This window comes from Oncorhynchus nerka, linkage group LG1 (genome assembly GCF_034236695.1).
Source record: "Oncorhynchus nerka isolate Pitt River linkage group LG1, Oner_Uvic_2.0, whole genome shotgun sequence".
NCBI lineage: Eukaryota > Metazoa > Chordata > Actinopteri > Salmoniformes > Salmonidae > Oncorhynchus > Oncorhynchus nerka.
The window spans coordinates 43,261,607-43,276,652 of record NC_088396.1 but is presented as its reverse complement, the minus strand read 5'-3'; the positions used below and the strand labels follow the sequence as shown (position 1 = coordinate 43,276,652).

The 15,046-nt window shown below is 47.6% G+C and overlaps 1 protein-coding gene across 1 annotated transcript in view; it reads left to right on the top strand.

The window, feature by feature from the left end:
- The window catches only part of LOC115118823 (transmembrane protein 163a), a 138,540-nt gene that overhangs the window by 109,799 nt on the left and 13,695 nt on the right, over window positions 1-15,046 (top strand). Inside the window, exons 3-5 of the mRNA XM_065019044.1 lie at window positions 4,855-4,898; window positions 5,849-5,940; window positions 11,737-11,833. Of these exons, the coding sequence (XP_064875116.1) occupies window positions 4,855-4,898; window positions 5,849-5,940; window positions 11,737-11,833 (233 nt within the window). The remainder of the gene's footprint in view (window positions 1-4,854; window positions 4,899-5,848; window positions 5,941-11,736; window positions 11,834-15,046) is intronic.

Below are 15,046 nucleotides of genomic sequence, written 5' to 3'. Positions count from 1 at the left end.
TCCTCCCATCACCCACCAGCCCCTCCCTTCCTCCCATCACCCACCAGCCCCTCCCTCTCATCACCCACTCAGCCTCCCTCCTCCCATCACCCACCAGCCCCTCCCTTCCTCCCATCACCCACCAGCCCTCCTTCCCCCATCACCCACCAGCCCTCCCTCCCCCATCCCCACTAGCCCCTCCCACATCACCCACCAGCCCCTCCTCCTCCCATCACCCACTAGCCCCTCCCCCATCACCCACCAGCCCCTTCCTCACCCACCAGCCCCTCCCCTCCCATCACCCACCAGCCCCTCCTCCCATCACCCACCAGCCCCTCCCATCACCTTACAGGCCCTCCCTCCCATCACCCACCAGCCCCTCCTCCCATCACCCACCAGCCCCTCCTCCCATCACCCACCAGCCCCCTCCCTTCCTCCCATCACCCACCAGCCCTCCCCTCCTCCCATCACCCACCAGCCCCTCCCCCATCACCCACCAGCCCCCCTCCCCATCACCCACTCCCCACTCCCATCACCCACCAGCCCCTCCCTTCCTCCCATCACCCACCAGCCCCTCCTCCCATCACCCACCAGCCCCTCCCTTCCCCCATCACCCACCAGCCCCTCCCTTCTCCCATCACCCACCAGCCTCCCTTCCTCCCATCACCCACCAGCCCTCCTCCCTCACCCACCAGCCTCCTCCCATCACCCACCAGCCCCTCCCTCCCATCACCCACCAGCCCCTCCATCATCCCCACCAGCCCTCCCTTCCTCCATCACCCACCAGCCCCTCCTCCCATCACCCACTAGCCCCTCCTTCCTCCCATCACCCACCAGCCCCTTCCTCCCATCACCCACTAGCCCCTCCCTTCCTCCCATCACCCACCAGCCCCTCCCTTCCTCCCATCACCCACTAGCCCCTCCCTTCCCATCACCCACCAGCCCCTCCTCCCATCACCCACCAGCCCCTTCCTCCCATCACCCACTAGCCCCTCCCCTCCCATCACCCACCAGCCCCCCTCCCTCACCCATCTCCCATCACCCACCAGCCCTTCCCTTCCCTCCCATCACCCACCAGCCCCTCCTTCCTCCCATCACCCACCAGCCCCTCCTTCCTCCCATCACCCACCAGCCCCTCCCTTCCTCCCATCACCCACCAGCCCCTCCTTCCCATCACCCACCAGCCCCTTCCTCATCACCCACCAGCCCCTCCCTTCCTCCCATCACCCACCAGCCCCTCCCTTCCTCCCATCACCCACCAGCCCCTCCCTCCTCCCATCACCCACCAGCCCCTTCCTCCCATCACCCACTAGCCCCTCCCTTCCTCCCATCACCCACCAGCCCCTCCCCTCCCACCACCAGCCTCCTTCCTCCATCACCCACCAGCCCCTCCCTCCCATCACCCACTAGCCTCCTTCCTCCCATCACCCACCAGCCCCTTCCTCCCATCACCCACTAGCCCTCCTTCCTCCCATCACCCACCAGCCCCTCCCTTCCTCCCATCACCCACTAGCCCCTCCCTTCCTCCCATCACCCACTAGCCCCTCCCTCCCATCACCCACCAGCCCCTTCCTCCCATCACCCACCAGCCCCCCCTCCCATCACCCACCAGCCCCTCCCTTCCTCCCATCACCCACCAGCCCCTCCTTCCTCCCATCACCCACCAGCCCCTCCCTTCCTCCCATCACCCACTAGCCCTCCCTTCCTCCCATCACCCACCAGCCCCTCCCCTTCCTCCCATCACCCACCAGCCCCTCCCTCCCATCACCCACCAGCCCTTCCTCCCATCACCCACCAGCCCCTCCCTTCCTCCCATCACCCACCAGCCCTCCTTCCTCCCATCACCCACCAGCCCTCCCTTCACTCCCATCACCCACCAGCCCCTCCCTCCCATCACCCACCATCACCCTTCCTCCCATCACCCACTAGCCCCTCCCTCCCATCACCCTTACAGGCCCTCCCTCCCCCATCACCCACCAGCCCCCTCCCATCACCCACCAGCCCCCTTCCTCCCATCACCCACCAGCCCCTCCCCTTCCTCCCCATCACCCACTAGCCCCCTTCCTCCCATCACCCACCAGCCCCTCCTCCCATCACCCACCAGCCCCTTCCTCCTCACTCCCCTCCCTTCCTCCATCACCCACTAGCCCCTCCCTTCCTCCCATCACCCACCAGCCCTCCCTTCCTCCCATCACCCACCAGCCCCTCCCTTCCTCCCATCACCCACCAGCCCCTCCCTTCCTCCCATCACCCACCAGCCCCTCCCTTCTCCCATCACCCACCAGCCCACTCCTCCCTCCCATCACCCACCAGCCCCTCCCTCCCTCCCATCACCCACCAGCCCCTCCCTTCACTCCCATCACCCACCAGCCCCTCCCTCCTCCCATCACCCACCAGCCCCTCCCTCACATCCTCAGGCCCATCACACCACCAGCCCTCCCTCCCATCACCCACCAGCCCCTCCCTCCTCACCATCACCCACCAGCCCCTCCCTCCCATCACCCACCAGCCCCTCCTCCCTTCCTCCCATCACCCACCAGCCCCTCCCTTCCTCCCATCACCCACCAGCCCCTCCCTTCCTCCCATCACCCACCAGCCCCTCCCCCATCACCCACCCCCCTCCCTCTCATCACCCACCAGCCCCCTCCCTCCCATCACCCACCAGCCCCCTCCTCCCATCACCCACCAGCCCCTCCCTTCTCATCACCCACCAGCCCCCCTCCCTCCCATCACCCACTAGCCCCTCCCTCCTCATCACCCACCAGCCCTCCCTTCCTCCCATCACCCACCAGCCCCTCCTCCCATCCTCCCATCACCCACCAGCCCCTCCCTTCCTCCCATCACCCACCAGCCCCTCCTTCCTCCCATCACCCACCAGCCCCCTCCCTTCCTCCCATCACCCACCAGCCCCTCCCTCCCATCACCCACCAGCCCCTTCCTCCCATCACCCACCAGCCCCTCCCTTCCTCCCATCACCCACCAGCCCCCTCCCTCCTCCATCACCCACCAGCCCTCCCTTCCTCCCATCACCCACTAGCCCTCCCTTCCTCCCATCACCCACTAGCACCCACTCCCCTTCCTCCCATCACCCACCAGCCCTCCCTTCCTCCCATCACCCACTAGCCCCTCCCTCTCCCATCACCCACCAGCCCCTTCCTCCCATCACCCACTAGCCCTCCCCTTTCCTCCCATCACCCACCAGCCCCTCCCTTCCTCCCATCACCCACCAGCCCCTCTCCCATCACCCACCTCCCTCCCTTCACCCACCCCATCATCACCCACCAGCCCCTCCCCTTCCTCCCATCACCCACCAGCCCCTCCCTCCCTCACCCACTAGCCCCTCACCCACCAGCCCTCCCTTCCTCCCATCACCCACCAGCCCCCCTCCCTTCCTCCCATCACCCACCAGCCCCTCCCTTCCTCATCACCCACCAGCCCCTCCCTCCCATCACCCACCAGCCCCTTCCTCCCATCACCCACCAGCCCCTCCCTCCCATCACCCACCAGCCCCTCCCCATCACCCACCAGCCCCTCCCATCACCCACCAGCCCCCTCCCTTCCCTCCCATCACCCACTAGCCCCTCCTCCCATCACCCACTCAGCCCCTCCCTTCCTCCCATCACCCACCAGCCCCTCCCTTCCTCCCATCACCCACTAGCCCCTCCCTCCCATCACCCACCAGCCCCTTCCTCCCATCACCCACTAGCCCCTCCCTTCCTCCCATCACCCACCAGCCCCTCCCTTCCTCCCATCACCCACCAGCCCCTTCCTCCCATCACCCACCAGCCCCTCCCTCCCATCACCCACTAGCCCCTCCCTCACATCACACTTACAGGCCCACCTGTCTCTCTATCCTCTGGGTGTCTGTTTGTATTGTTAGTATCGACCTGGCCTACGGTGATGACGGAGGGGAAAAGAGATTGTTGGTATTTTTAATGTGGTGCCAGTCTGCCAGTGTCGTACCTTCATGCATCAGAGGGGCTGGGTCTGTCTGTCACCATGGCACCCTTCACCACAGAACCTTTTTAAGCCTTCTAAGACCCAGACCATCATAACCTTTATGGCAGCCATTGAGTGGTAGATCAAAGAGACTGCGATAAAAACCCTGGTGAAGACAAACAAACTCTCCTCCAGCGCAGTTCTCACTCAGACTGCCCGTCTCCATGGTGATTTTCCTCGCGACAGGGAGTCCTGTGTGACTGCTGTCGACCTGAAAACGAACGCATCACAGAGGAAATTTTAAAGCCCTCAGCTTCACAAGCCAGAAGGAACAGAACACGATGTTGTGAACAGGAGAATATCGGGACAGAATCAGATGAATAAAGCGTGTTATTATAACCAATGAGACTCAGTCAAATGCTACTGACGCACAAGATGCTTCAATGGATAATTCTTCTATTGCATTCTCAACTCTAACAACTGAGTATTGAAAAGGAATCGAATGGAATGTGTTCACAGACCATTATTCTCAATGTATTTCAACCCTTCCCTGTGTAGGATTATAGCTGTTCAAATCCATACCATTTTTTGCACAGAGATGAGTACAGCAAAGTGCTAGTCTGTGAATAATTAATGCTCCTCTTAGGTGTGCTGATAATATGAATTATGTACAAACAGAATAGGTTATCAGTGTTTTGATCTTTCTCCCAACCAGGGAGAGAACTCTTCCATAATAAAAAGTGTGTGCATGTTTGCGTGTGGGAGATGTTACAGTAATCATTCCTTTTGCTGTTAGAAACCGATGCCTTTTGTTCCCCAGGCAATCATTTATTTTCTCTCCCTCTCTCTTCTCTCTCTCTCTCTCTCTCTTCTCTCTCTCCTCTCTCTCTCTCTCTCTCTCTCTTATCTCTCTCTCTCTCTCTCTCTTCTCTCTAGCTGTTTCATTCATGAGACACAGCGCATCAGCCTTCGGATTTGCCGTGAGTTCCATTTATACATATTAATTAGTCATAAAGTCACGGTGTTCATTTATTAACGCTGGTTGGGTTCGGATGCGATGCTGCCATCGTCTCCTTGGTAACAGCCAGGGAAGCATGAGAACACATCAGAACACTATGATAACAGAGCAGTCCCCACAGACCATGGAAATAGAATCCCTTCTGTTTTTATTTATATGCCACAGACACTGTAGTAGGAAGCTCTGGTTTATTTCTTCATTTGAATCCCCATTAGCTTTTGCAGAAGCAGCAGCTACTCTTTCTGGGGCCACAAAAAAAATAACAACCACAAAACATAACAAAACACTGACACACTGATAGACAAGTCACACAAATGTTTTATTCAATGATATACAAACAATACAACTAAAATATAAAACAAACAAGAATGGCGTCTAGAATGCAATTAAAGCACCCTATAATTCCATGTCAGGTATACCAGGACAGGTTACTGAAGACATGGATGTTGATAACAACACTGAGCTGTTAAGGCACTTGGTGGCATCTATGTTTTAACAGAAAGAAACGGCACTGTTAACGTGTGTGTTTCCCCACTTTTTCTAAGGAATTAATATCCCAAAGGAATTGTGTGCTAGTTGGTAGCTATAGCTGCATGAAACCAGAGGGTAGCAGTATAATTACAACCACAGTGAGTGTGTCTGGTAGTGCCTGCAGGCTTGAGTCTGTCTTCCGACTGCTGAGCTGTAGTCGTAGTAGTAGGCCGTTAATGGCACCACAGGGGATAGATGTGTTGGTCTCACAGTAAAGAATCCTGCAGTTCAATAACCACGCTACTCTAGTGGAAAATATAGGGAGTTTAGGGTAGTAGTGGAATGAATGGCGGGACTGTAGACAGTGAATATGATGCATGTTATTTTACTATTTTACTATTTGATGCATCCCCACTGGAAACCTAATGCCTGTCTTTACAGTTTGACGCCACGTTGGACGTGCTATCTTCAATCATCGTGCTGTGGCGTTATAGCAACGCAGCAGCTGTCCACTCTGCCCATAGGGAATACATGTGAGTAAAACGGCCACAAAATTGAACATTGCATGGTGTTCCCAAATAGAATGTTCCCTGTTCACCAGCATAGAAACAGTTCTCCCCTAGTAGCCTACTGGATTAAATTAAATTTTCTTTGAATCTATATCAGTGTCTTGTACATAGGGCTGTGGGGGTCATGACACTTTGTCAGCCGATGATTGTCAAGCAAATAACTATTAATATAAACAAATATATCACCTGCTGGCATTCACACACAGCCTACAAGCCACTGATGCAGACCTTTGGAACATCTACATTTTGAGAAGTCTAATAAAAGCCATGTAATAAAGCCTACACCATCACAATAAACCCATATTTTGTTTTAGACAGCTCTAAAGAAACATGATCTGAAGAAAATATACTCTACCTCAGAAGAACAGAATAGCCTACTCTGAGTTGTCCTTATGTTAGGCCCTGATCTGGCTATGCCGTATGGCTGTGGGATACACTGGTTAATTTAGCAGACAAGAATTGCTTAGAATTCTGTGGCATTATTTTATATTATTTTATAGAATGAAGAATAAAATTGAACAAAGCTGAATCAAATAGAAAGGATCTTTTTCCCAGTTAATTTCAGAGGGAGTGTGCACAAGCAGCTATTCTGTGTTGAGCAGTTCACAAAGATACAGGTCCTCCTATCTGCTCCAATGAGTTATTTATGTAACTTTAGTTGTGATACAAACATTGAGCTATATGTTTAGATGTTTAATACATACTAAGGCTGCATGATGCGACTCTAATGAGGATTTGAAAAAAGGTGCATGAAAGACATGAGCTCTTCTTTGTTTCTTGTGCAGACGGTACACACTTCATCAGTCTCTCATTCACAATTTGACAAGCACTTGATAATGCCTCAAATTTCCTAGTGGCAGTTCCTTTGTATGGTCGTAATGCACCCTAATAAAATCCATGCCAACAAGATGGGTAAGCCTAACAAACAGCAAAAGCACTAGCCTATGTCAATCTACTATCCCCATTGTTGTCACGACTGTTGAAGGAAGTGGACCACGGTGCAGCATGGTAAGCGTACATTTTATTTTATTATAGAAAATGATGCCAACAAAACAACAAACGAGAAAACAACCGTGAAGCTACAGGCTATGTGCCATAAACAAAAGTCAACTTCCCACAAAGACAGGTGGGAAAGGGCTACCTAAGTATGGTTCTCAATCAGAGACAACGATAGACAGCTGTCCCTGATTGAGAACCCTACCCGGCCAAAACATAGAAATACAAATAATAGAACATAGAATACCCACCCCAAATCACACTATGACCAAACCAAATAGACATAAAAAGGATCTCTAAGGTCAGGGCGTGACAGTTGTGCCCTTGGGCTGAATATTATAATTATAATTCCCTTCTCCCGGCTGCTCGCTCCGAAGCACATCTTACTCACATGGCTCTCCGTCATGTGATTGGATCTATCTCACAGGCTACAAGTGAAGACAGACACATTGGGGACGCAACTGCCCGCGTTCTCATCCAATTCTGAGGTGCATATTGAAGATATTGGAATAATTGTCCACATTTACTTTTTGTCAGCCAACAAGATGAGTAAGCCTAACAAATGGCAAAAGCACTAGCCTATGTCAATCTACTATCCCCATAGTACAAAAGTTGACCTATTCTATACTGTGCGAGAAAAAAATATTCCAAACATAGTCTGGGACAGTTGTTGGATCTGATAGATCCCAAATTAATACAACCACTAGCCTCAAACTTTTTAAAGTAATGAGCCTGACGCAATAGATCAGAACGTTTAGCCTAAAATGTTGACAAACTTCAGCTATTTCTTCACATTAGAAGTGCAGCAATACGCACACGGCAGTAAGCTATAAGCACAAATGTTCTAGTAGCAGGAAAACACCATTCTCAAAAGTGACAGCAAATGTGATTATGCATGTAATCTTTTATTATAAAGGTGCATTTTTATGGTGATAATGATCTTCCCCAAACTTGAAACTTACCCTCTGCACATGTATGCTAGATAGGCTCTACACCCGTTATAAAGCAGATTAATGTGCTTCATTTTAAGACGTTTTTTGGTCACTTTAGTTGTGATACAAACATTAAAATATATAGGCCTATGGGCTAGGCTACACGAGGTGTGTGACTATTATTTGAAAAAATTGCATGAGCTGTTTCTTGCCTTAAGCTGGGCATCATTCACAAGTGATAATATATCATTCACAAGTCATAGTGTGAAATTAGTTCAAAAGAATATATGTATGAAATTATTTTTTTATTTAGAATGTATCGTTATCATGCACATGTCTCAAAACAGGGAAGGGGGAAAAAATCATGGTATCTATGCACTTAAATAGCGAATGGAGGACGCTATTCCCATGGTTAATTTTCATGCCAACCGTGTAGGTTATAATCCTGTTGAAAAGATAAGCAATGTGCTTAATATTAGGAAGGTTGACAAAAATATTTTTATTTATTTATTTATTTATTTCACCTTTATTTAACCAGGTAAGCAAGTTGAGAACAAGTTCTCATTTACAATTGTGACCTGGCCAAGATAAAGCAAAGCAGTTCGACACATACAACGACACAGAGTTACACATGGAGTAAAACAAACATACAGTCAATAATACAGTAAAAAAAACAAGTCTATATACAATGTGAGCAAATTAGGTGAGAAGGGAGGTAAAGGCAAAAAAGGCCATGGTGGCAAAGTAAATACAATATAGCAAGTAAAACACTGGAATGGTAGTTTTGCAATGGAAGAATGTGCAAAGTAGAAATCAAAATAATGGGGTGCAAAGGAGCAAAATAAATAAATAAATTAAATACAGTTGGGAAAGAGGTAGTTGTTTGGGCTAAATTATAGGTGGGCTATGTACAGGTGCAGTAATCTGTAAGATGCTCTGACAGTTGGTGCTTAAAGCTAGTGAGGGAGATAAGTGTTTCCAATTTAAGAGATTTTTGTAGTTCGTTCCAGTCATTGGCAGCAGAGAACTGGAAGGAGAGGCGGCCAAAGAAAGAATTGGTTTTGGGGGTGACTAGAGAGATATACCTGCTGGAGCGTGTGCTACAGGTGGGAGATGCTATGGTGACCAGCGAGCTGAGATAAGGGGGGACTTTACCTAGCAGGGTCTTGTAGATGACATGGAGCCAGTGGGTTTGGCGACGAGTATGAAGCGAGGGCCAGCCAACGAGAGTGTACAGGTCGCAATGGTGGGTAGTATATGGGGCTTTGGTGACAAAACGGATTGCACTGTGATAGACTGCATCCAATTTGTTGAGTAGGGTATTGGAGGCTATTTTGTAAATGACATCGCCAAAGTCGAGGATTGGTAGGATGGTCAATTTTACAAGGGTATGTTTGGCAGCATGAGTGAAGGATGCTTTGTTGCGAAATAGGAAGCCAATTCTAGATTTAACTTTGGATTGGAGATGTTTGATATGGGTCTGGAAGGAGAGTTTACAGTCTAACCAGACACCTAAGTATTTGTAGTTGTCCACGTATTCTAAGTCAGAGCCGTCCAGAGTAGTGATGTTGGACAGGCGGGTAGGTGCAGGTAGCGATCGGTTGAAGATCGGTAAAACTAAATGCATTTAGTTTTACTTGTATTTAAGAGCAATTGGAGGCCACGGAAGGAGAGTTGTATGGCATTGAAGCTTGCCTGGAGGGTTGTTAACACAGTGTCCAAAGAAGGGCCGGAAGTATACAGAATGGTGTCGTCTGCGTAGAGGTGGATCAGAGACTCACCAGCAGCAAGAGCGACCTCATTGATGTATACAGAGAAGAGAGTCGGTCCAAGAATTGAACCCTATGTCACCCCCATAGAGACTGCTAGAGGTCCGGACAGCAGACCCTCCGATTTGACACACTGAACTCTATCAGAGAAGTAGTTGGTGAACCAGGCGAGGCAATCATTTGAGAAACCAAGGCTGTCGAGTCTGCCGATGAGGATGTGGTGGTTGACAGAGTCGAACGCCTTGGCCAGATCAATGAATACGGCTGCACAGTAATGTTTCTTATCGATGGCGGTTAAGATATCGTTTAGGACCTTGAGCGTGGCTGAGGTGCACCCATGACCAGCTCTGAAACCAGATTGCATAGCAGAGAAGGTATGGTGAGATTCGAAATGGTCGGTAATCTGTTTGTTGACTTGGCTTTCGAAGACCTTACAGCAATTCAAGTGTACCACAGAGAGGTGAAGCTAACAAAAACTGCAAGGCAATTTGTTAACTTTAAAATGTATTTTAGTTCAGATTTTTTCTTCCATTTTTACTGGATGATGACAAGGGAATCAACCCTCAGTAAACCCATGAATTATAATTTTACAGTTTATACAATTTATGCATATATCACACTAAATAATCCTACATTTACCACATAAAATCTACACTATTAGAAAAAAACTTGCTAAGTAGAACCAGGGTTCTTCGGTTTTTCCCCATAGGGAACCTTTTTGGTGCTGGATAGAACCCTTTGTAGTGTGTACGGTTCTTCAAAGAACTCCCTCCCACCCCAAAGAACTCCCTCCCTCCCACCCTCTATGAAGAACTCTCTATGAACGGTTCTACCAAGAACCATTTTATCATCTAAAGGTTCTTCCTAGAACTGTCTGTGAAGGGTTCTACCGGTAACCCTTTTTGTCTTTGGAGGGTTCTTCCTAGAACCCTCTATGAACAGTTCCACCAGCATTATTATCCTTTAAATGTAATTATTTATGACAATACATGAAATACATGACATATCATAAGGCCTTATTTTGAGGGCCTAGTTATACCCTAACACAGTGTTGTTAGGAATTTCCTGGTTTATAGGCCACATCAGGGCTCATTATCAAGTCACATGATGTATAATTCCTGTTGGAATCCATTCAGAGTTAGGATATCCAACAAGTTGAATTGTTAATCACCTGCAACCTATATTCAAAATGACTGCCAGGGTAGGGAAGAATGGATACTGAGAGTACCTCAATCATTTGTACTGGAACAAACATCTCAGTAACGGGTGCAACACATCTAATTATTAACAGATTGGATTAGTTTAGAACACAATGGTTTCTATCTTTGTGTAGCATAAAATGTATCAACCAAGCAACGTACTGTACATACAAAAACACTGATATTACAGCAAATCAAACCATTCTGAAAATCTCCCTGCAACAGAGCATGCTGGGAAATATTATATATTGTTCTATGTAGAACCCTTCTTGCCTTCCAAATAATCCTTCTTGCCTTCCAAAGAATCATCAAAGAACCCTTTCTTCCAAAAATGGTTCTTAGGATGTTAAAGGTTCTTGGTAGAATCCTTTGCCTTACAAAGAACTCTTGTCTTCCAAAAGGGGTTCTTCTGATGAAAACAGTTGTTGGTAGAATCCTATCCCCCCACAAAGAACCCTTTTTCTAAGAGTGTAATGGTATGGTAATAGTATGGTATGGTAATGGTATGGTAATGGTATGGTATGGTAATGGTATGGTAATGGTATGGTATTGTAATGGTATGGTATGGTAATGGTATGGTATGGTAATGGTATGGTATTGTAATGGTATGGTATGGTAATGGTATGGTATGGTATGGTAATGGTATGGTATGGTAATGGTATGGTAATGGTATTGTAATGGTATGGTATTGTAATGGTATGGTAATGGTATGGTATGGTAATGGTATGGTATTGTAATGGTATGGTATTGTAATAGTATAGTAATGGTATTGTAATAGTATGGTATGGTAATGGAATGGTATGGTATGGTAATGGTATGGTATGCATTATGCGGTAATATGTTTTGGTTTCTGTCTGTCCACAGAGCGTGTGTGGTCCTTGGGGTGGTCTTCATCTTGTCCTCCCTGTGCATTCTGGGAAAAGCCATCCATGACCTGGCCACCAAGCTGCTTCCTGAAGTGGTGAGAGACGCACACACGCGGACATGCACGCACGCACGCACACACGCACACAACATAGACACAAATGCTCACAGCTGCAAACACCAACACAGAAAACCCTGTTGTGAGACATCAGTGTGATGAATCAGTTATTTTAGAATCTTTCCTCAAAGTCGTCACCATGTTTTATATACCAGGAGATGTCTTTTTATAGGCCCCTTTTTCTACCTTGTGATGTCGAAGAAGTCTTCCTCTGCCCCTCTCTGATTCACCTACCCATGTGGTGAAGTGCAAGGCCTGCTGAGGTTAAGGCAAGGCAAAGGAAGCAGAGAAAGGAGTGGCTCAGTTAATCCTGGAATAGTCTAATCTCACTGCTGCCAGGAAATGCAACCTGTTCTACACTTCTGTAGATTGATGCTGCGGTAGAGATTTAAAAAGGTTGCCTCATCAAACCAACAACGTTTCCGTTCTAGACAGATAGCTATATAAGGTATGCAAAGGCAGTTATCAGCCCTTATGGCCCTTACAATGTATTCCATTATATATAATTAAGTGCACAATCTTCACATATCCAATGTGATAGTATAATTGTAGGATATTGGTTTGAAGGTGTAAATGTTTCAATGAATGCAAACCTCCACTCTCACATTTTCTCTCACTGCCTCTACTCTCTCTCTCTCTCTCTCTCTCTCGCTTTCGCTCTCTCTCTCACGCTCACTCTCCCTTTCGTTCTCTCTATTTGCTGTCTCGGTTGGTAAATGATGGTAAATGATGGTAAATGAGTGATTTCTCTCTGATTTGGAGCCAACACCAGTAATCAGTGAAGCTGTAAAGTCTTTTAAGTCTGCTTCATGGCAACGGAGCGCCAACAGCTGTTGTGCGATGTAACCACTGGTCTGAAAACGACCAATTAGCTGCTCATTACCACGACAATCAGGAAGTAAAGTAGCTGATCCACAGCCCAGCCCAGAGTACAGGTCTTCACGGGTCCAAAAAGTTGGACCCAATATGTGTAAATATATTTAGAGACCCGTTCCGAACGGAGGGAGAGAGGTGCCACTCTAACATGCAGGGAGGGGCCGTACTGTTATCGAGTGACATGGGGAGCAGTACACTAATAGCTGCCATAGCTATGTTTTATATCAATCAATATGATGCACATGGGGACAAAGATCGTACTTTTTGGAGAAATGTCCTCTTGTCTGATGAAACAAAAACTGTTTGGCCATAATGACAATCGTTGTGTTTGGAGGAAAAAGGGGGAGGCTTGCAAGCCGAAGAACACCATCCCAACCATGGCAGCATCATGTTGTGGGGGTGATTTGCTGCAGGAGGGTCTGGTGTACTTCACAAAATAGATAGCATCATGAGGAAGCAAACATCTCAAGACATCAGTCAAATGGGTCTTCCAAATGGACAATGACCCCAAGCATACTTCCAAAGTTGTGACAAAATGGCTTAAGGACAACATAGTCAAGGTATTGGAGTGGCCATCACAAAGCCCTGACCTCAATGGAACATTTGTGGGCAGAACTGAAAAAGCGTGTGCGAGCAAGGAGGCCTACAAACCTGACTCAGTTACAGGAATGGGACAAAATTCACCCAACTTATTGTGGGAAGCTTGTGAAAGGCTAACTTGACCCAAGTTAAACAATATAAAGGCAATGCCACCAAATACTAATTTAGTGTATGTAAGCTTCTGACCCTCTGGGAATGTGATGAAAGAAATAAAAGCTGTAAAGAAATTATATTATTCTGACATTTCACATTCTTAAAATAAAGTGGTGATCCTAACTAACCTAAAGACAGGGCATTTTTACTATTATTAAATGTCAGGAATAGGGAAAAACTGAGTATTTGGCTCAGGTGTATGTAAACTTCTGACTTCAACTGTACACACACTGTAATTTAAATCTAAAATCCTTGGTTGCTACATCCATTCATGCAATACCATGATATACCCATTGATTAGTGAAAAATATAACTTATAAATACCTCATGAGGTTAGTTCTACTGTCGTACCCCATCAGAGCATAAAATATTTGCTTGTTTTACGCCAATGTTTTTAAACAACGTAAATGTAAACAAACACTATATAGCCTCAAAACTTGGATAAAACTATTATTTTGATATCATGGATTGTCGGTCCTTGCATCCATAGCTCTCTCTATGAATTTGAGAGTGGTTACTGTACATTTCTCCATGCTTATCCCGCAGCTTTTTACCAAATCAGAGATGTTTGGATTTGCAGGAAATTAGCTTGAAAACGGCAACATTTGCTCTCCGATGATGAGGTGGGCCTTTAGAATGCTCCTTCCTAGGGCCGAAGACATGCTCTGCCAAAGTCAGAGTAAAACTCCTTGTATGCTATTTCTATCTCACTCAGGTTGTGAGGGGTTCCCTGAAGAATTTGCTATCACAAAAGGGGTCCCCGGCCCAAAAAGTTTGAGAACCCCTGCTGTATATTTAAGCAATAAGGCCAGAGGTGGTGTGGTATATTGCCAATTTTTGGGGGGTCATGCCCGCATTCAGGGCTCAAACCACCCAGTTTATAATACATTTTAGACTCTATAGTGATTGATTGATTGAACAGGCTCCATCGGGCCTGTCTTCACATACTCACGCACATTCTCACAATCTCCCTCCAACTCTCTGTGGCCTGGCTCTGTCTATTTCACATCATCCCTCTTAATCCTTCTCCCATTTGTCTCTGCTTCTCTGACTCTTAACAGTGATGACTGTGAGGGAAGCGAGTTTAAAAAGAGTCGATACAATCTTTCGCCTGACAGATTTTTACTGTAGTGTCCAAATGTAACTCACCTTCCCGCAGCAATCTTTCTTTAACCCTAGTGTCATTTATACCAAACACAATCTGATCTCGAAGCGTCGAGGGTTTGGTCTACAAAATTGCACGTCTGTGCTTTTAATTTCAAATCTGTAACAAACATGTCAAACTTTTCACCTTGCTGTTGTACACGACAGCGAAACACAAAACGTTGTTAATATGTGTCGTTCTTCTTAGGTGAACAATATGCATCAAAATGATCCAGTCCCTCCGTGAACTCATCTTAATCCTCGTCATTTGCCAACGTGGTATTGAATATATTGATCCCTGTGGTCCCGCTATAGAAGAGAGCAACGTTCACCCCTGGTACCATGTATTACTTTGTGGGTTACATCGAGCAACGCCATCAATCATAGTTAACAAGTTTTTAACGTTATTCTGCCATTGAC